Below are 23335 nucleotides of genomic sequence, written 5' to 3' on the forward strand. Positions count from 1 at the left end.
AAACAATCCAGTTGGATGCTCTGTAATGAGATAAGACCAAAGCAGAAATGCTTTCCAAATGCAATAAAAAACCTGCCTGACTTCTGGAAAGAACTGATACTATCCAAGTAATAATCGAGCAACCATCTCGCATCCAATTTGTGGGGCAAAGTTGTCCATTATGTTTTATAAGGGTCTGGAGAAGAAAACTGGCAGAGAAAGGGATTATTCTGGATAAATACTAGCAGTGGCTTTTAAGAGATATCAGCGAGACCAAAGTATCACCATGCAGTACCAAGTCATAGCTTCATCGTTCATGTGGGTAACGGGCAACTGTAATCCAACAAGCACTTTTAGGGTTCATCTGCACTTGCGAGTGAACGCAGTTACTTGCCTGTGTACTGCCAGAGCGTGTGCCCACATCCACACTACCCTTTTTTGGTATGCGACATTATCACTACCATTCCAAGGGTGGTATTCCAGAATCCTGTGCAGAAGACATTCTGGTAACTGCCTTGCTTCGTGTTGCTGGTACTGGCTTGGATGTAAATAGCATCAAGTTTCTGGTCTCTGCATGAGGGGGGAAAAGTACAAGAAGGTCTTACTGAATTCTTTTCTCAGTGGATGTGAGTAATGGTGATATGGGAAGTGATATGCATAAATAGCTTCCAAGTGAAATTTGTGGAATTATGAGCACTAGTTGAATCTCATCAGTGAAAGTATTATAAGTGCTCCAAGATGGATGCTATAAGATTAGGGTTTAGAGCTTGATTGGAAGTTCAATAGGACAAAAAAAGCTTCCACTGTAAAGCATAAACTTTCTTCCTGTAAAAATTTATGGGACTGCAAGGCTTTTGCAGCGAGGTTTTCTGAATTCAAACTGCCAGATGAAGGAGTGAACAAATCTGGGACAGAAGATCAGGAGTAAGCAAAGCAAGAGGTGGGATATTAGAAAACCGGAATAATTTAGCAGACCACACTGAGTTCTGCGACTGTGCTAATATCATCCTGGTAACCCAAACATTTGACTAACCCTATGGTAATTACCACTTGGTAGTACCTCAGTACCAGAATCAATAGATGACACTGAAAATGTTTGTCTCACAGCCAGAGCCGTGATACTCTCTGTTCTGTGGAAGTAGGCAACCTGAAGGCTGACAGCACCAACCAGCCTAAAGGAAGCAGAGAAAGAATTGGGGCATTCAAAGTCACCGTGAGAAACTTGATCCGTCTGTAAGAGAGTATGAAGCAGAGATCTACTAAGTTGTTTGGAGTAAGAAAATATTCAGAGTAAAGTCCCTTATCCCTCTGAAGGAAAGGAATCGGTTCTCCTACTCCCATTTCCATTTCCAGCCTCAGTGCTAATGACCCATGGCTGGCATGGGGAATGTATGGGGCTGAAGCATGTACTGGATGGTGTAGCTGTTCCCTGCTATTCCGAGGGCCCAGCAGTCTATGGTAATGAACCACTTAAGGAGAAATTAGATCCCCAAAACAGAAATTGGGGTTGGTTTGGGGCTCTGAGCATCCATTCAAAACTGCCATTTGCTAGACAAGGAAGCAGAAGGTGTGCCTGCAATTGAACATACATGCTACTGAAGTCCTTTCATCTCTGTAGGCTGCTGGAATCAGCCATTACATTCCCTCTGCTCGCTGGCTATTTCAACTGATCCCGAGAGCATTGGGCCACAGTAGCAATGGCCTTGCCTTTGCATCCTTCTTACCTAATGAAATGTCCTTCCTGCTCATTAAATATGGACCTGTGTGAGCAAATCCAGGATCTTTCCCTGCACATCCTAGTATGCATGTCTCTACAACATCAACACCAATGCTGTCAAATGAGATGCAGTGTTCTACATGAATATTGTCACATACTTCACTAAAATTAAGCCTTTTTACACTCCACCCTGAAAAGTGAACTGCTTGAATTTTGCAAAAATCTAAGTTTGTCTGTAAAATACCCAAAGAGGACAATTTCATAGCTGTTGTTTTAAAAATTAATTATCATTGTACTGTAGCAGAATTGCCACATCACCACTACCCTCTCACCCCCACCCTCCCAAGGTTTTTAGAAATATGAGCTGATTTCTTTGCTAGAGTCACATTATAAGTAAACCTCTACCCCAATATAACGCAACCCGATATAACATGAATTCAGATATAATGCGGTAAAGCAGCACTCCAGATGGGGGGGCGCACTCCAGCGGATCAAAGCAAGTTCGATATAATGCAGTTTCACCTATAACGCAGTAAGATTTTTTGGCTCCCAAGGACAGCGTTATATCAGGGTAGAGGTGTACTGTAAATCAACAAAAGGAAAGAAAATAAGGTTTAATTTGGTTCTTTCAAACTTCTTTATGTTACCATTATTGTTCCTCATCCTGGAAGAGAATTCAAAAAGTCTGCAGCTTATAGTTCTCTGCAGCTTATGTTCTCAGAACGTTAAGATATAATAGTCTAATTTTTTTTAAATACAGCCTGCCTTACACTTCCAGTACATTTTTCTTCCTTTGAAATCTTATAAAGTCATTTTTGCATTTTTTATAAAAAGCATTTCCTGAGGCAAACCTTTAAATGATGGACACTCAGCCTCTGAAAGATTGTCAAAAACACAAGGGCATGTTACTCCAGAGTTTATCGTGATGCCTTGCGATGTCTTAGTACTTTTTTTTTTACAGTCATGTCTAGAGATCCTAACAGAGATTGGAGCTCCATTGTGCACATATAGTAAGAGATTATATTTGCCCTGATGAATTTATAGTTTAAATAGAAAAGGAAAAGATAGTGTTGTTATTCCCATTTTAGAGATGAGGAACTGGGAGACTTTCCAAGGTCACACAGGACGTCTGTAATTGAACATATATCTCCTGAGTCCCACTCCAATGTCTTAAACACAAGGCAATAATTCCTCTCTGTGTAGTTTGCTATGCCCAGAGTCAAGGCTTCTTAGGAGTACAAGTCCTACTCATTTCATTTATCTCCTGAGACCTTGTCCTGTGGGTCCGATCTAAATGAAGACTGAGTTAATGTTGTAATCATAAAGGACTTGCTATCACTTATGTGAGTTTTTTTGGATACAGGTGTCATTTCTACTTCCATACATTTTCCAGGGTTTCTTGCCTTTGAAGACAATTAAGTGGATTTTAGGACCATTCTATTTGTTATTAATACTATAAATTCTATTCCTTTTTTTACTCTCCAATAGCTTTGGCTCTTAGACCACTTCTCAGCATCCAGGCACCTTTCTTGTTTGTTGTAGATGAAAGAAACAGGTTGCCTGGAAGTAGAATAATCAAGTACCCTTGGTTCTTGCTTTTTATAGTTGTGTGGGAGTTCTGTTCACATTGCTATTCAAAAACCACTGTTGAATTAAAAATTTAAGATGCCTCAACCCCTGAGTGAAATGAGAGGGATTGTGAAATTACTGCCTGGTTAGATCCAATCTTTTTGGCACACTAATAAAAGTGGATAACTCTCCCAGATAGCTTTCAAAATCATTACATACCAAAATAAAAGCCCTAGAATCAATTGATTTGGATTTCCACCATTTGTCCTTTAAATAGCCAAGCTGTGCTGAAGTGCTCAAAATACGATTGTGTCTCCCCACAAGCAGAAAAGAGCAGAATAATTTGATACCTAATACAGGCTCCTGCATTCAAAGATAAATTGTTCATTAAAAAGAGAAGATGCTGGTTACTCAGATATTCAAGCTAGCTAAAAATTGAAAGATCAATTAAGGCTACTAGAGCCATAGATTCTTCCTTGGGAAGGAAAGCTTCCCGCTCCATTCCTTTGGGATTAGAGTTGGACCAGCTTTGGGGGTCTCAATGTGGGTATCATACTAGTTGCCTTTTGGGGGCTGGAAAGGAATTTTTTCCTCACTGCCAGATTGACCTTCTCAGCAGCTCATGAACCTGGTGGATAGATTTAGATTTTAAATTCATTTTGTTGCAACTTGGCATGTGCCCAGTAGAGGTAATCATTCAGCAGGGTTTCTGGTTCCATGATAGACCAGAACTGAAAATGGATTAGAGATTAAATGGATCAAAGAAGGCAGAGAATGGGGTTGTGGCTCCTAATTTCTACTACAATGAAGAGAACTCCTTTCCCCAAACCCCTTAACCCCAGATGAGGGAAAGGCAATTGGATCCCAGCAACAATTCAGGGACCAAGTTCACAGAGTTGGGGGTGGGGGAAATGGTAGCCCCTCAGCAGGTGGAACAGATTACAAAGGAAGGATGACATGTACTGGATAAATTATTTCCAGATGTGTTACTTGATAATGCTGCAACCTACTTAAACTACATTCCTGGTGCCTTGTCTTTCTTCCGGTATTGTCTGGGCAATGCTACCAGGATCCATAGGAAAAAAATTCACTGGCAATCCTTGCTACACACCTTCAGCAAAGTGTAGCATACACTGTCTTTAGAGGACAGTTCCCTGGTACTTGCTGATATGCAGGTGCTTGGGTCCATTTTCAAGACCCTGAATACACCCAGAAACAGCCTCTCAGATTTCAGAGAGACTGGTACTGATACTGTCCCAGCCCCTTGCACTCAAGAAGTGCTGGAGGCAGCATTATGGCTGCTTCCTGCACATGGACATTGGGGTTCAAGAAGGGACTTTTCATCCACTCATCTCCATCTCCAACCCACCTATGCTGGAGCAGCCATCGTTTGTTCAAAGTGCTTCTAAGATATTATTTGCCTATGTTGCTGTCTCTTAAAAAAAGAATGTTATGTAGTTATGCTGGTGGGAAGTGGGGTTGTTCCTTTTTGTGTTTGGGTCTGCTGGTTCACTTTTTGTTCTAAGGATTCTAGGCATACGTTTCTGGGTATCGTTGCTTGGTTCCATTGACAGCCACTTGTAGGAATGAAAATTTGCCACTATTTAGTAGGGTCTTACTGAATTTATGTTTCTAGGATATATCCCAACATTGCTTTTTGAGGGGGAATATAATAGATTCTATAATCAGGATTCTCCAGTAGATGTTAGGAAACATTATGCTGATGGAGATAATGTCTCTTGGATGATATGTGACACTAAGGTTTTTACCTCTGGGGTTCATTAAAGATCCCATGTATGACTCAGAAGAGTTAGAGATATTAACCCCTATGTCCTGCTCAAACTCCAGCGTGTGTAATTTCTAGAGTCTGTAGCAAAACTTTTTTCACCTGTTTTCAGGTTTTGGGGCCAACGTGATAGTTAACATTTTAATCATGAGTTCTTGCTCAAAAAGCGCCAGGTTCATATTTATGTCAGAAAATTATTAGCATCTATCTTTCTTTCAATACAGATATAAATTTGGTCCAAATCCTGCAGTCCATACTCAGTCAAAACTTCCATGGCAGTTATTAGTTACTTTGACTAAATAAAGAGAATACGCTTTGTCCCCATATGCATTATGTATGTGTTGTATAGTTTGTTACATGAAAAGTAATAAGCTTTGATTTTTGTGGTGGTTTTTGTTTTGTTTTGTTTTCAGGGTAGGTAATTCTCTGTGTTACCTATGCAGTTTTTCTCTGAAAGCTTCTAACATTGACAAAAAACAGCTTTGGGGAGCAAATCTGTGCTCCATAGAACATGTCTCAGCTTTTACAAAAAGACTGACAGAAAGGCAAATTAAAGTTTTATAATATGAATTTATAATATGTGAGCCAGCTGCTACAGGAACACAGTCATTTCTATATTTTCTGTCATTTTGTTTACTGTGCATTTCTCTATATATTCTTTATTTTAAATAAGATTTTATATTATGGTAATACTTCCTGCCAGGCAGTTTACCACTGTCAGGGGGAAGAAATCCTACACAACACTTTCTAAAAGGTCTGATGCCCTTCTATTGGCATTTTTTAATGGAACGCTGAAATTAAATGCATTGGCTAAGATTTTTTATCTAAGAGAAAAAGGAAAGGCTTATTTTGCATCTGTAAACAAATGACATTGCAGATGATGTACCATTAACAACAGCAGCTGGAAGGATAGTCACAAACCAGATACTATAGTTGTTGGCTACAGTTGGCTATGGAATAAGAGAGGTTGGATGTAAGTGACCTGAAAAAAAAAAATTGAGGCCCATGCTAAGTGAGTGACGTCAGGATTTTAGTGTAATGATATGGAACTCTGGAGCTTGCAGTCATGTTGCATAGTAATGTTATCAGATGAATACTAATTCAGGACAGTTTAAGACTTTTCTGTTGCAATACTGTCTCCAGTTAACTTAGTGGACAAAATACAGGAGTGTATATTATAGAAATTAGAATTAGAATGTCAGGATTTGTGAAAACATCGTATGTGCTTTAACACATAAAAGCTCTAAAGCACAGACATCCAGGATTTAAAATGCACATTACTTTAGTTCATCATAATCTTAACACCTCAAGTATGCTTATATGGCCATGATATAATACTTGGTCTTCCTGCAAATCCATATGTTTATCTGGCCAAGCTTTTTATTGTAATATTACCACCCAGTGTAATAATACTGTCATTGTGGCTTTACTGGGATGGATTTTATGAGCTCACATAGTTTTGGAGCAGCTAAATTTAAAAATGAATGGTAATAAATTAATATTTTGATCACTGGCTACCCCTTGTAATCATAAGTGCTGGATCTAGGGATGCTGTGGGTCCTGCTGCACCCGCTGGATTGAAGAGGTTTCCACCACACAGGGTTTACAGTTTGGTTCATTGGCTCTCAGCACCCCCACTATATAAGTTGTTCCAGCACATCTGTTTATAATTGTTTCTCAAGAGATATGGAATGGTCACATTGCTTTCATGATATGCCTTGATCCTGTTTTTTATTTTGAAGTAGCGGAATAAAATAGAGTGCTTTTCCAGTATGCAATAATTTTACAGACCAGATTTACAATATCTTTTTATTGCCTGATGATATTTTCAGGTGTATATTGTGGGCCTAATTCTGCACTCACTGAAGTTGGTGGGAATTTTTCCATTAGCTTATATGGAAGTAACTTCAATGCTAATTGTTTTAAACAGGCACTGAGATCGGTTGTGTACCAATTCAGCAATGTGATTCAATCTGATTTTAGGTCAGAAGCACTCCTGCAATATAACCTCAGAAATCAACCTCTCTTTCGCTGTCTAGGTTTTTCGTTCCACACACATCACTGTGACAGTTGAAGGCTTCCATGTTTCTCACGTGGCTGTTATGACAGTCAAAATAAATTTTCTCAGTGCAGCATGGCAAACTTATTTTAAAATAAAGTATATACTTGTATGCATAATTTTTAAGCTTGATTCTTATCTCATTTACCTGTGTGTAAAACAAGAATATCTCCACTGAAGTCAGTGGAGTTACAACTAGTGGAAAACCAGTGTGAATCAGAATTGGTCCTAGGGAATATTCAGATAAGGTAAAGCTGCAAGACTGGACTCATTAATATTAAAGTAATTCCTCTAGGGTCTCTTATATCTCACAGATATTTTCATTAAAGAAAGCTAAAGATTTGTCACAACTTTGAATTCATAATACTAAAGTATGTATCAATTTCTTTACTGGACTCTTGAAATAGATGTAGAAATTATTTGGTAGTTTGCAGATTAAGAAATTCAATGGAACCAGGCATATGAGAGAAATATTAAAGATAAAAGTGAACCATGAACAAGCAGCAGAACTACAGTAGTAATAAGTGCAATAAATTAAAGGAATGTAATTTGTCTCAGATGAGGAATTGGGAAAATCAGTGTGATCAAAACCCAAATCAAATCACAAAACACAAAATAGGATGAGTTTAAAATAATTGAAAAATATAAAGCAAACTAAAAAATAAACACGTGGTATATCCCTTGCCTTCTTATCTGTACTTTATATATTTATATGATTTAGCAAAGTACTTGAGTACCTGCATAATATTAATTCTTGCGGAGCCTCCATGCTTAAGTATTGTTGAACTGGTGCCTTAGCTAGAAACTCTTTGGGAGAGGAACTTGTCTTATTATTAGAAGTATGCTAGATAGATTAATAATAACACTAATATTAAAAAATTCTAAATCCATATCAAGCTAAGTTCTTGTGTTGCTGACATCTGTTGTTTTGGCAGGGTGTTTTGATCTTGATCTGATTAAACCATTTTTTAAAAAGTAATAAAGATCTATACAGTTTATATTCTACGGTATTGGTGTGGTTTTGATGCAGGGGTATTATACATACTGCATTTGATAGTCTGAATTCTACTGTCTCTAGAATTCCATACTGAAATAAAGCAGTGAAATGATGGATTATAATTTACTTCCAAGGGAGAGTCAAATTTACTTATATGAGCCAAAATGTCAAATTTAATTAAAGGCTACAGTGACAGAGCAAAGCATGTGCTGGATGAGTTCAGAGTACTTTTCAGATGACAAATTACTGACATGCATTAAAAACAATAACCAAAATAATTGCTTAGGAAACGTTGCTTAAACCTGACTAAAAAATGTCAGGCCATATATGCCAAAAGCTTCCCATGGCATTACATTCTGTAAGATTTAAATGAAAAATCAAATAAAGCAGGAAGCTTTAATCTGCCCCCTGGAGTTCAGATTTATAGTCAAGATTTGTCTGCATGAGGGGAAAGAACATAAAAATGGCAATTAGGTTTGTTTGTATTTGCACATTCACTCTGTTCAGTGTAGTGAAATTGCAATGTTCAATAACCATGTAACCTATTCACTGCAGTGGCTTTGGAATGTTCTTTGGCCAAAGTAAAGATGTAAGAAACTGTGCTCTTTTCTATATTTAAATATTTTTCATCAAAACTGTCTATGTTAGTGTATTTCAAAACAAGGTTCAACCTGTTCTGTATAATCCAAATCTCTGTGTCAAATGTGCTATTAAGATGGAGGTGTGATGTTCGGGGTAAAGGTCAAGCTGATAGAATATGACAACCCTCTGAAGGAGAAATGATTGTCCCTAAGTATTCAGCATGAGCTTTTCTTTGCTCCCTGCAGGGCATCTGCACCACGACCACCGCATTTTTACACTTCTTCTTCTTAGCTTCGTTCTGTTGGGTTTTGACAGAAGCGTGGCAGTCGTACATGGCTGTTACTGGAAAAATTAGGACACGACTCATAAGGAAACGCTTTTTGTGCCTTGGATGGGGTAAGCCCATAAAAATCATGTAGCCAGAATCATTAGAATTGAACGTTATGCATTTACACAGTTGGGGGTGTTGGTATTTATTTCAATACTCCTGACAGGTTGTCGATAGTATAGTTACTAAACAGAAAATCAGTACAAGGAGATTTCCCTTTTTATTGGAAGCACCAATGTAATTTTATTCTCTTGATTTGGTTCAAGATACAGTTGATGAATATTCCAATGTTCTGGTACTTTATTATGCTGTAACATATATGCTTTTAGCATCATTTTAGTAGCTTTTCTGAAAAATAGTGTAATACAGACAAAAGCCCCTCACTGAAAATCCACTGAATCTCTGTGTTATTTGTTCACTTTAAGCCATTTCAAACATACTGGTAACTTAGCAACACGAAAATGATGCATACTGGGCTAAAAATCTAGCTCTTCCCTTGTGCTTGGGGAAGAAACAAACGCTGCAGCAGAGCAGTGCTTTGTTAAATGATTCATTCCATATCAAATTGATCATTTTAGATGAAAGTAGTTCAGTCTCATCATTTCATACCCAGTAGAACAGCGGTATTTAGCTGAGCCTTAATGACAATTGCTGTTTTTTTCCAGGTTTGCCAGCATTAGTAGTGGCAATATCAATAGGCTTTACCAAGACGAAAGGATATGGAACATCTCACTAGTAAGTCAGTCTGCAGTGATAAATCATGTTTTTGATTAACAAGGCTGCCATGCCCATTAGAGATTATACAACACAGTATAAGGGCCCATTGTGTGTCCCTTCATGTGCAGGACACTGCTGGAAGCCGAATGCCCCATACAAAGAGTGAAAAGAAAATCAGAGTCCAGTGTTAAACTCAGTCCTGTGAAGTGCTGAGTACACTCAACTCCAAGTGAGCACTGAGGATACGAGCATATCTCAGGAAATGCTCGGTCCTTTGCAGGATCAAGCCCATTGTTAGTAGCACTGTACTTATCCTGCTAAGATTATTCATGTGGGACTGGTTACTTCAGCTGCATATTTGTTTCCTGCTTCCTCCTGAGATGCTTGGTACTTTTTAAATGGGAGATTACTGAAATATTGATGGAAATAACCAACTAATAAGGAGTAACCTTAAATGCAATGATATATATGGGTGCTTGTATGCCTGACAGCTCCTCTCCAAACAACCACATGAACAAAACTAGCTTTCCAAATGCTTGTGGAACTAAAAAACATGAAAGGATATGCATATGGACCTGGATTTCAAAACATGTTTACAAAAACATGTTCCTGTTGTTTGACCAATCTGTCATCAGCTCTGCTGTGGGGTACAGTCCTCCACTCTTCAGGTCTTTGGAAGCTGCCACAATTGGCCACTTCATCCCCCAGTTTGCAGACAAGGGCGGGTGATGATTTCCACTCAACACAGGCATCAGGAGCTGAGGAGCTGTCCCACTCTAGAACTCATCAATGATAGGTGGTGCCTCCTCATCCTTAGCCCTGTGTAGCTAAAGCAATCCAGTAGGAATTCTGTCCTATCCCTCCTAGATTGTGGTCGCTAAAATAACTTTGTGGGTTCTTTAGCTACCCTGTATTAAGGAATCTAGTAGCATTGTTTGCCACTCCACAGTTACAAAGGTGCTGGCAGCAGGAACAAGACTTATTGCCAGCTACTCATAGATTGTAGGGTGCCATTTCCAGAAGACTTTTTCCAGACTGAAAGAGCAGTGAATGGAAAGAGGGAAATTGGTCCTGGTCCCCACATGAAGATACCTACTGGTAAGAGGGAGGTCCTAGAACAAGTCGGGGGAAAACTGATTAGGAGGGGAGATTAAGAAACACCTCTGAGGGGGGGAGCTGGGGAAATAGCGTTAGACCAGATCCATGGAACAATTGTATGCCTGGGCTGTTGGGAGTGGCTTGGTTAGAACTTGAACTTGATTTGAGGTGAACTTAGATTTCTACCTGAATTTTTCACACAGCCCTAGTTATCAGCAACTTGTGTCATTTCTACTGCACATATGAAAAATATTTTATGCAAAACTCCATTATTCCAATGATGTTATTGTTGATATTTCAAAAGCAAGGGATTTCCAAATTATGGTTAGCCTTCCACCTTGATCCACTTGCATATAAGCAGCATGTTGAATTACTTTGCAGTTCACATAACTTTATGCATTAATTTAACCCTTAAACCGCCATAGTTGAGACTATGGGGTTCCCAGTAAAGGGGTTCCCATTATAGAGGGGTTGTTCAGCATGGGGAGCAGGCCCTGCTTGGAAGGTGTGCCAAATTAGCTGAGAGGTTCATGGGACAGAGGAACAGTGAGCAATGGAGCACTTAATTTTTAGGAACTTTGCCAGCCAGTGGAATCCACAGCCCCAAGTTAGCTGCATAGGCTCCTTGTACAATGCAGGGGGAGAGACAGGCACCTAAGACAGGGATCCACAAAAGCTAGCATATAGAGCAGGGAGCCACCTAAACTTGCTAATAGGAAATGGTGAGGAAAGGAGTGGGTCCTAAGCTCCACCTCTCAAAGGCACCTATCTCCACTTGGGATTGTCAGCTGTGAACTCTCTCCTGGAGTAAGGTACTTAACCAATGTCTTGTAAAAATAATAATAATTAATTATGCCAGAAGAAATGGTGGTATTTAATTATTCATACACAGTGTAACAGTGTCAACAAGACACACTGAGAGAGACCTGCCCAGAATACCCATCACCCAGAAGTTAGGGTCCCCTCCTAGGATTGGGGGAAACCCAAGTTAAATCCCTCTCCATATCAGGCAGCATGAGGAATTGAACCCTGGTCTTCCATATCCCAGGTGAGTGTGCTAACCACTGGGCTAAAAGTTGGGGTGGGGGATACTACCACTTTCTCCTTCAGTTGTTTTATATGGGTTTATGTGGGCACAGAGCATGCTTACCAGACTGGGCCCCACAGGCGAGACAGATGGGGAACAACTAGTTTGAGGATTTGTGAGATAGGACCAAAGTGGCTGCGCACATGCTCACTGCCAGAAATGTAGGTGTCAGTGGGACTTTAACAGTGGAAATTTTGGTGCCGAAGGGTTAAGCAGCTACAGGGTTAGGCAGGAGTTTTTGAGGATCTCAGTGGCACCTAAATGTTGGACTTAGGCTCATAAAGTAGCAGTTGGACACTTAAATCCTTTTGTCGATCTAGCCCTAATAGTCAGTCTGAAAGAGGGAGGAAAACAAAATCAGTGAGACTTAAGGGGTCCTATGTGCCATAGTCGCTCTTGAAAATAGTCAGTTAAGAGATTTTGAAAATTTTGCCTAAGGCTTAGGGTCTGAGCCAAAGCCCACTGAAGTCAATGGAAACATTCCCAGAAAAGTCTGCTTTTGGATCACACCCTTATAGTGGCCACCTTATAGGTAAAATTGTGATTCCTAGTACAAAACCAAAGTAAATGGGGGAGTGGTTGTGCCATGCAGGAGGTCGACAGTAATTTGAGAAGGAAGTTCTATTCACATGTACACTGGTCAGAAAATCCAGGGAAAAAATTCAAAACTTTTAATGAAAACTTTTATCCAACTTTCAACTATTCTATAAACCAGTAGAAAACCAGCAAAAAAACAATACAAACATATTTTCAATGAAATAAAAAAAAAAGGTCCAGGTCCATTAAAAAGTTACCATACAATGGTATCTGAGATATTTTATCATTGCTTTTTTGTTAGAGGGTAACTGCTGGCAAATATTGACATTTTAGATCAGTGTATCATATTAGCATCCAACACACTAACAGAGGTGGGTCCATGTGGCAAAGTTTAATATTTAATATTTTAATTTAATGTTATTAAATTAAAATGTCATTGTTCAGCTCTGCTTTTGGTTATTGTGGGAAACAATTACATTTAGTGATTTTTTTTTGCCTTTAAAGTTTCAGCCATAACAGAACAGTAACATTAAGATGTATTTGTGTGTTTATATGGTTTTCAAAAGAAAGGGGGGGAAATGGGGGTAGAGGATAAGGGCATCTTTATGTAAGTTTATTTGTATGTGAGATTCAAATGAATGCAGTTACTTGCATATCCTTATGTACGATCACACACTCCAACAAACATGCATTTCTATGAATGTGTAATCACTGGGGGGGAAAACAGCTACATTTACTTCAGTAAGTGAAGCTCCTGATAGTGTTTGTATATCTAAGCTTAGCACTGTGTTAAATGTTTAGGACTCAATTCTGCAAGCCCTCTGGATCTGGAAATCTGTATGGAAGCACCATACAGAAAGGCCTTGTGCTATTGGACCTCTAGTAGGACATAGCACAAAAGAGATGTACAATTTTCATACATATAGTATTAGTTTTTTAATATTTTTAATATTTCAGAGACACCAATTGGTCCTTAGTCCTTACATGATGTATAATAACTTTTTTAAAGTGCATATAATCCATAAGACCTTATCCTAGTATTAAATACCAAATTACACCAGTGAAGATTTATAGAGAACTATGGTTTTTAATCAAGTTTATTCAACCATGTCATATGCACTTGACCTTAATGAGCATTTAAGTATAAGATGTCTGACATTTTAAAAATAAAGTGGTTTTATTCCCTGAGACAAAATAAGTTTCTGAAGAATTTCTTAATAGGTAGAAATTATCCTTTTTGTCATTCACAGTTAACTCAAAAATGGCTAAATGACATTTTAAAAAAATGTACAGAAATATTTAACTGTGGACTCAGAATAAGCATAAGGAATTTCACTGTAAGTGTAACTTCTTTGAAAAGTTGCAAAAGCATGAAAATGGGGCCTAATAATGAAACTCATGTATCGACTGCTTATAGCACCATTACGTCAACAGAGTACTGTAATTTCACTCCTTTTTCTATGCTTATACAACTCTCTATGTAGGATTGAACCCTATGTCAAGTGAATAGATATGCTATATATGTTTTATTCACATCACACCTCCATAGTGTAAAAGATATTATTAATGTGTGGTAGTTGTTTTCCTCTAATGTTCTTTCCAGCTGCTGGCTGTCTCTCGAAGGAGGACTACTCTATGCATTTGTTGGGCCTGCAGCTGCTGTTGTCTTGGTAAACACTTAAATTATTTTTAGTATTTTCATTAGAAATGGTGGAATACTGTCTGAATTACAGAGTGGTTAGTTATGCAGTGGTATTAATTTTACTGCAAACATCCTGAGAAAAATGGCTTAAGATTCCCTCAATGTTTTGAATATGCTATTTTTCTGATTGTTTATTTTATTATGTATTTTACATCAACACTATGTATGTCATCGTTTACACAAAGCCACATGAACATCAAGCATAACCAAAGACATTTCTGTATGCACAAATAGCTCATCATATATATTGTTATTAGTGCATATATTTTTATTCAGGTTTATATATTATATGTGTGTACCCTGTACACCTTCAAAAAAAGTCTCTAGGAGCAACAACAGGATTTGGCAAGAGTTTATTACCAGGATGAGGTCAAAGGGGGAAATCCTGGCCCCACTGGCAAAACTCCTATTCACTTCAATGAGGCCAGGATTCACCCAATGCTATTATCCATGATAATGTCTAATTGTTACTCTTTTCTGGAGGAGCCAGTTAAAAGGCAGGGGAAATATATTTAAGACTTAAATAATTATAAAAATAGGTTATAATTTCTAATTATTTAGGAATTAACATATTTCATTATATGTAAAGTAGGATGTAAGACGGTATTCTAGAAAAGGGTTGTGGTACAACTGAAAAATGATTGTTTTGCAAAAGATGCCTTGTTCATTTTTTACTCCTGAGCCACACAAAATAAAACTGGGAAAGCATGATATGCTGGTTGCTAACGCAAGAATTTTATTACAAGCATCACTGAATTCTTATCAGTTGTATCCATGTAACGGTTGTTCTCTTATGGAGAAGTTCAGTGACAGCTTTGGTGGCCTGGTGCAAAGCACTGTGCCACTGTTCTTCAGGGATGGCAGGCAGGAAAGATGGAATCAGAGGCAAGTCTTCTGTGGCTATTGTCTTGGAAGAAAAAAAATCATGATGGCCGGAAAATGTAACTTATTATGTATTAAACTTCCACAAACCTGAAAATGTATCTACATATCTGAGAAATCCTATATTTGGATCGAATAATCCAAAGTACGTCATAGATAATTGGTAATACAACATCTGTCACCATTTGTTTAAATTTTCCATGATCTTGATCCTGCACTGTTGACAGGGGGTTCTATATTGGTCAGTTCTAGAGTATTAAAAAGTCTTAGGTCTTGTCTACACTACCACTTAAATCGATGTAAGTTACGTCGCTCAGGAGTGTGAAAAAGCCATCCCCGGACTGACATAAGTTGCATCTACTTAAAGTGGTGCCTTCTGCCTCTCGTTGGGGTGAAGTAATTATGCTGATGGGACAGCGCTTTCCCTTTGGCATAGCACATCTTCACCAGATGTGCAGTGCAACTATGCTGATGTACCGCGGTAGAGTAGACTAGCCCTCAGATCAGAATGGGTTTGCTGTAAGGTTTTGTTACGCATATTGGAAAGAGCTGGATTTATGAAACCCCTGAATCATGCAGGCACATTGGGGATTTGCATGTAAACATACCTGTGCACGCATACACTCTTTTGAAAATTTGATCCAGAAATTCCTTCTTCAGGCTCTGTATACTAATTTCAGGGGCCAAAGCCCTTCTTAGATATGGCTCTGGTACCTTACAAAATGATCCAGTGACCTTGTCCTATAGGATGTACACTTTACACAGAAGAGGCCAGTATGAATAGGGTAATTCACCTCACCACCAAGAACATGCTAATCACTGATTCTTCTTCCTCCCCTTGTAGCTGTAATGTATGAGGTAAGGTAAGAATTTAATTTTAGAAGCCCCCATGTCACCCACATGCATACAACCAGCCCTCATCCCTAACATTCCCTACCCCCCCATATACACACACAATGCTGACTGTAAATTTTTAAACATTATGAATGTAAATTTGCCTCCTAGTTTTGCTATCTCTTGAAGTGCATTGACTCTATCCTCAACCCACTCACTGTACATTTATTTGCTATGAAGCTGTTCCACCCAAAAATCCACATCTTTGAATGATTGGTGTGTAATTAATAAATTCGGGAGGGAAATCCTTGATTTCTCGAACTCTTTAGTCAACAAAGCAAAATAAAGTAACATACTTTGCTTATCTTGAACGTCTTTTATCAATATAATACAATATTTCTTCCAAATTTCCTCATCTTATATTTTGCCATGTATCCAAAAACACGATCCCCTGACAAAGAGCCGACTATTATCTACAAGTTGCAAGGGATGTAGGATAAAGTGAGAATTAGACTAGGTCACCTGAATATCACCAGCATTAATACTTGTTTTCAAACTATCATGCTGAATTCCAATGCCACAAATAAGCTCATCCTCCTAAACTGCTGTTCTCAGGTTTCTCTCATTACAATCTATAAAAGGGGACAGACGGGACAACATTTGCTTAGTATCGCTGGTAAAACAATACCTCCCCCTCTCTACATACTGTCACTCTAAGAGAAGCATAGGCTAATCTGAGCCAGCAAATACAGGTTTTGCTGAAGCCAAATGTTCCACAAATTAGAATGGTGAGTCCTCTTGACCAAATGACTTTATCACATCAAATAAAACTGCAGCCATTGGCAGTACTTGTCCCTCTTCTACACCAATGATGTTTAGGACCATCTTTTATGATCAGCTAATAATAACCTATTTCTGAAGCCAATTTGGTCGCTGTGTAATAAATGCTCTAGTATCTTTCACTAAGTTCTGGTAATAATTTCAGCATGGAGTTTACAGTGTTTGGGTCTGATTTTCTTCTCCTTTACAGCACTTTTAGACCAGTGAACCTCTATTGACTTCAGCTGAGTTAGTCCTGATTTGCATTGGCATAAATGAGAAGGAAATCTGTAATGATCAGAGATCTAGGCATATAGCTACAAAGATTACCTGGATGTTAATGTTTGCAGCTCCCACAGAGTATGTCTCATCTTCATATAGAGTCAAGCCATGAACCTTTTGTACAGCTCACAGTCCATGGCACAGTGAGGAAGCCAAGGATGTTTACAAAAAGCCAATCATAATTTCCACATGGGACGATATGTTCTCTGTACAATTGGCAAACTTTATTCAGAGATCTCTGATGTTCACAGACATGATTTGCTCCCCCATTAGTTAGCAGGTGTAGAGGGAGCTTTTTCATCTAGCCATATAGATTTGAGTATACAAAAGAAAAATCTCACCTGAAAAATGTAAAAGCTCAAATAAATTGAAACTAAGAAAGGCCTAAAAGAGTAGGGCTGTGGGCAGGGCACACTGGCAAACTATCAGTGTTTAATGTAGTTCTCAAAAGTCCATTTTAAAACATTTCTTAACTAAAAATTATTTTTGGCAGGTCCATTTAAAGGCTACATTAAAATCCTAGTATGATGCATAGAATAAGTATTAAGGACCAAATACTGACTTTAGAACCGCATGGCTGTTTGAGCCAAATACTCAGCTGTTACAAATTATTATAGCTCTATTCAGTTATGGATTGACACCAGTTGATACCAGCTAAGGATCTGGCCCATAAAAAAAGAAAGCGCAACCAAACAATCCTATATATAGCCAACCAAAATCACATTTTGGCATACGACTAGGCTTGGAAGGATTAGATATTTGTCATTAAATGTCAATTTCACTGTACACACACAAACCGATGAATAAATATTTCCATGTAGGAACAGAAAAATGCTGCTTGAGAACTTGTTAGAGTTTTATTTAAGAATATTTGTTTATATATTTTTGATGTGAGAATTTGACAATTTGCTTTTTAAGCTATAAAGTTTTAACTTTTTGAATCTCAAGGTCTACTGTCTACACACATACCAATTTCCCATCTGTGAAAATTTAAATGGGATAAAAATAAAATAAAAATAAACATTGCTATTATCCATAGAAATTATCTAAAAAAAATCAAATTCTGCCAAGCCTACACATGAGGAACCCAGGAATGAGGAAGACAGTCGTCAATTTGGAAAAACAAAACAAAACCAACAACCAGAAACCCTGGATTCTGGTTTTGCATGAGTGAGAACACCTTGCAGCAAAAAGGCATAGTTGGGACTCAAGAAAGCATGATACCTAAAATAACCAGATAAGATTATCTTTGTTTTATGTTTGTTCTGCACCAAGTGGAATGGAGTTCTCATTCATGACTGGGGCTCCTAGATGCTATGGCAATACAAATAATACATAATCCTTTAGTCTTGTACACAAAATTCAGATAAAATATTCTACCTCTAACGTGGAACAGACTACATTGTTACAATTAAAGTTTACGTATAATCAGTATTTAGAGTCACAGCTGCCTACTTTCTTATTAACAGGCAGGCATATATATGGCCAGATACAGGACATAATTCAGGCTTTAATTAATACAGCTGTTGATTTTATATGTTTGTTCCACCTGTTAGAGGATATGCACGGGAAGCAAGAATTTAGCCCTAAAGTTAAGTACACTTTGTGTCCTGAGACTAATACAGTACATTAGACTAAATTCTTCAGAAATGTATCGTGCAACTATAGTCCACGTTTGTAATTCCATCATGTTGGCAAATGTAAAAGAGACCATTTTCTGTAATAATGCATGTAGGCATTTTCCCTCACTGTCACTGAAAGGTCAACTGTTTGTTTCTATTTGACAGGTCAACATGGTGATTGGCATTTTGGTATTTAATAAACTTGTTTCCAGAGATGGGATCCTAGATAAAAAGCTCAAACACAGAGCGGGGTAAGCAACAATTGGGATATTTTAAAGCATATTGCAAATGTATCATATATTTTCAATTACAGATATTCACCAAAAATGCATTTGATTGTGCTTTGAACTTTTTTCTCAATGTAACAGTATGTCTAACAGATTTCATTCATTGCAAAAGTTGCAGTTGCATTATCCTGAGGGAATGTGACTGAGCAAACTGAAAATAAAACACAAGTACAACAGTATTAAGTTAATAAGAATGAGGATTAAACAGTTACAATACTGAGCAGGGATTTCATGGGGAAGACATACATTTTTATTCCTGAAATCGGCAATATAGTTGTATAAAATGTGTGTATAGAAGAAGCCAAATTTTCTCTTTCTTTCTTTCTTAGTATTTTATTATACCTTTTATACCAGTATAACCTCACTGAAGTCAATAGCATTGCATCATTGTAATTAAGAGAAGAATTTGGCTCTGTGTTTGTATATACATGTATATGTGTTAGTTTTCTAAAATAAGCATAACAGAATTTGAATGTAAATTGAGAAAGCAAAAAAAGTGTAAATAGAGAAGTTCTCTATGTATTTGTATCCATGATTTCCTTTCATTAATATACTTACAATTTTATATTCAAATTCTGGGTTTCTAGTGATAAAAGAGGGAGGGTCTGCAGCTTAGCTCCTAATAAAAGGTAGCAATAATTTTGCTGTTGACTTCAGCAGGTACAGGTGGGTTTCAAGGTCTGCTGCGGTGGATATGACTGCAGTCCACATAAAAGAGAAACATTTCACAAATGTATCTTAGCTTTCTGAATGTATGTGTAAATGTCTTTTAATGCTTCATGTAATGATAAGCAATCAGCATTTTTTACTTCTCCACTTGTTGTAGTACTCTCTCTTCTGCATCATTTGTAGGTGACTACCCCAATATTGGCATTGGTAGCAATGATGATTCTCTATTTTACATGCATATATTACAGCTGTCTGTAAACTTTTCTTAAAACCTTACTTTGAATTATTTGATCATTCCTGTAATAGCATCATTCCTAATGTTCAATTAATTGATTAGATGTCCATATTGATATCATATACACTTTGGTGTGCTTACGTTGCCATTTAGTGTTGGTTAAAACCTCTTGTGGTTTTCTTAGTGCACTTAGTGCACTGTTTCAAAAACAACCAAAACCATCACCAAAACCTCTTTTTTGTTCTCTTCTTTTTTTCTTCTCCTTCTTATTAGAAAATAATAATTTCTTAATTCTCCCCTTGTCTACAATGTTCCATCTGCCTTCTTAACTGTTGTAATATATTCTTCATGTTCTGATTAAATGTGCCATATTATAAAACCAGCCACAATATTTCAGCATCTGTGAGAACTTTTTCAATAGTTATACTCAAGAAGTTTTGACCCTATAAATCTATTGATCATTTTTCTGTGTAATATTTAAAGGATAGGAGAAATCGTTTTTAACTGCAGAATAGCTTTCTAGTTATCAGCTATGCACAATTTAAATCTTGTTGCTTATAGTATAGTTTTCTGATTTACTAAATACTTTGCTGTCTGAAAGTTTGTATCTCAGTAAAATGAATGTTATTTTTAAAGCTAAACTGGACAAAGCACTAAAACATATGCTGTCAGAAATAATACTGCACTCCCAGAGGGATGGAGTAGGAACTAGATGCCTTAATAAAGATCAGGATTTCTCAAACAGGGGTCGCCGCTTGTGTAGAGAAGGCCCCTGGTGGGCTGGGCCGGTGTGTTTACCTGCCTCGTCCGCAGATATGGCTGATCGCGGCTCCCACCAGCTGCGGATTGCTTCTCCGGGCCAATGGGAGCTGCTGGAAGCAGCGCGGGCCGAGGGACGTAGTGGCCGCCGCTTCCAGCAGCTCCCATTGGCCCGGAGCAGCAATCCGCAGCCAGTGGGAGCCGCAATTGGCCAGACCTGCGAACGGGGCAGGTAAACACACCGGCCCAGCCCGCCAGGGGCTTTCCCTACACAAGCGGCGACCCCTGTTTGAGAAACCCTGATAAAGATGGTAACAATCTATCTTCAGCACTGTTTGATTAAGTGATGCAGACCCAGATTCTTGAGTTATTTTCTGGGGCAGTGGAAATTCTTTAGCTCTCCCCCAACCCCCAATCAAAAGAGGATGGTCACTCATTAGTTAAGTATTCCTACCAGCCCCACCTACCATCTAGGCCCAGTGATGAGTTCAGTAGTAAAACTATTTAAATAGGATTAGAGCATTTACAGAGGCAAAATAATGGCACTCCAAAGAATTCTATCTTAGTAAAGCACATGGTGACTCTACAGGTAAAAATAACAGGCCAGATCATGAACTGCTGTGAAATAACATATCTGGTGTGATCAGAAGTCAGTGGAGCTATGCTATAAGACCCCAGCTGAGGATCTGCCCCAAAAATATTCAATTAGAAAAGAGCTATTTGAGAAGACTTATCATATGTTAGGTGAAAGACATTCTATTCTTTTGTAATATATACACAGATGTTCCCAAGTTATGTGAGGAATGGATTTGGCCCTCTAAATCTATAGATCTGTTCTGCATATTGCAATAATAATGAGACTTTTCATATGAGTAAGTGCTGCAGCATCAAGATCAAGACTTAATTCTTTCTGTCTCCAGCAACTATTGGGTATATCCTTAGATAGTGAAAATCACCTCGCTGCACTGATTTCATTTTACACCCTCTGAGGATCTGGCCCTTTATTTCTGTGCATTATGTATAGAAGCAAAAGCAAACTTTTAGCTTTGGCGGTAAATGGGAGGGCGAAGAGTGAGAGCTCAAAGTCAGTTGAAATGTTGAGAAATATTTTTCTCAAATGTTGCTTTTCTTCATTACATATAGGAAACTTTTGTGGTTTTTTTTAGTTGGTTGGTTGGATTGGTTGTTTTTTTTTTCCAGTTATCAATGGATAAAAAACCCTTTCCTTATATTGTCGTATGTTTCTTGATATGATATGGAAATCACTGGTTCTGGTGGCAGGTGGGAAATAGGATAGCAAAGAAGTTGTTTAATTAATCAAAACTTCCGAATTCGAATGCATGCTGTACACAGACGAAGAAAATTCTAATACCAGGTTTTACATTTTAACTGTGATGAGTTTTGTAATACAGTTGTCTGAACAAAATGCTTTAAGCTTAATGCTTGTGTACTGTGTTTTATTAAAATGGAATAACATATCACCCCTCTTTAGTCCAAGTAATATTTATTTTCATCAAATTCCATACATTTCAACCCCTATATACAGACCTTTATACAATGGGAACAAGAACTCCTAGGTAAAGTGCTGTCTCCAGATTTTAGCCAGCACACTCAAATTACTATACCAAGTCATTTGCTTACTGACTGTACAGTAAGTCCATCATGACTGAATGACCTGAGCACATTTTGGAAGTCTCTTCCTTTATTAATGTTCATATAATAATCAATATTTTATACAGCATTGATGCATTAGTTTTGTAAATGGTCTGAATAGAGGGATTTCACGGTGTGTGTCTACACGAGCACGTGCTTATGTTTATCTCCATGTATTGAGCAACTTCAATCTCTGGACGTTGGGGCCTTTTTAGCTTAAATGGAAGAAATAGAGCCTGCATGAAATTAAGCCCCATAGTATTAATAGTTAAAGTTAATAATGTATAGTATCAATATACTTTTGCAACAACCTAGAGCATTCATCCTGAATAAGTCTATTTACTTTTTCTGCATGACGTCATATTTAAAAGCTAAATTTCAGTAGCAACGTTTTTCAGTGAAAATTCAATATTTTGTTCTTTTTGTGGGTGTTCTGTTTGTTTGCAGTCAGATGAGTGAGCCTCATAGCGGTTTGACGCTCAAATGTGCCAAGTGTGGAGTAGTTTCAACAACAGCTTTGTCAGCCACCACCGCCAGTAATGCCATGTTAGTCCTAATCATTTACATCTTCTTGTTACAAATCTTATACAGTGCATGTGAGAAAATACTTTGATGATGAAAATTGTGTTTGCTAATACTGTATTAGAGCACTGAACATATTTAAATATTCTTGTTAAAATTGGCAACTGTGTTTATTAACTGAATAGGGGATACTCTTTAGAACATAAAGTACAACGTTTTTTATATATTTGTCTGTGGTTTTCAAATTAACTAATAAGTTGCCATCCTAAAAGATTTTTTTTTAGTAGTGGGTTTTTATTTATCTACTTGCAGTTATATAATGTTGTTTTCTCTCTCTCTCTCTCAATAGGGCATCCCTTTGGAGTTCCTGTGTTGTGTTGCCTCTTCTGGCTCTGACGTGGATGTCTGCAGTTCTGGCCATGACAGACAAAAGATCAATATTATTTCAGATACTATTCGCAGTATTTGATTCATTGCAAGGCTTTGTTATTGTCATGGTCCACTGCATTCTCCGAAGGGAGGTGAGGAATAATTTCTCGATCGCTAAAGTGCTGTGTTTCTCACATACTATTTAATATTATATACAACATATTCTTTCAGAAATCCCCTTATT

At 37.8% G+C, this 23335-nt stretch overlaps 1 protein-coding gene across 1 annotated transcript in view; it reads left to right on the forward strand.

The window, feature by feature from the left end:
* The window catches only part of ADGRB3 (adhesion G protein-coupled receptor B3), a 646981-nt gene that overhangs the window by 587621 nt on the left and 36025 nt on the right, over positions 1–23335 (forward strand). The window contains exons 21-26 of the mRNA XM_045011262.1: positions 8935–9085; positions 9683–9752; positions 14060–14126; positions 18763–18848; positions 22648–22746; positions 23072–23243. Coding sequence (XP_044867197.1) covers positions 8935–9085; positions 9683–9752; positions 14060–14126; positions 18763–18848; positions 22648–22746; positions 23072–23243 — 645 coding nt within the window. The remainder of the gene's footprint in view (positions 1–8934; positions 9086–9682; positions 9753–14059; positions 14127–18762; positions 18849–22647; positions 22747–23071; positions 23244–23335) is intronic.

This window comes from Mauremys mutica, chromosome 3 (assembly GCF_020497125.1).
Source record: "Mauremys mutica isolate MM-2020 ecotype Southern chromosome 3, ASM2049712v1, whole genome shotgun sequence".
NCBI classification, from domain to species: domain Eukaryota; kingdom Metazoa; phylum Chordata; order Testudines; family Geoemydidae; genus Mauremys; species Mauremys mutica.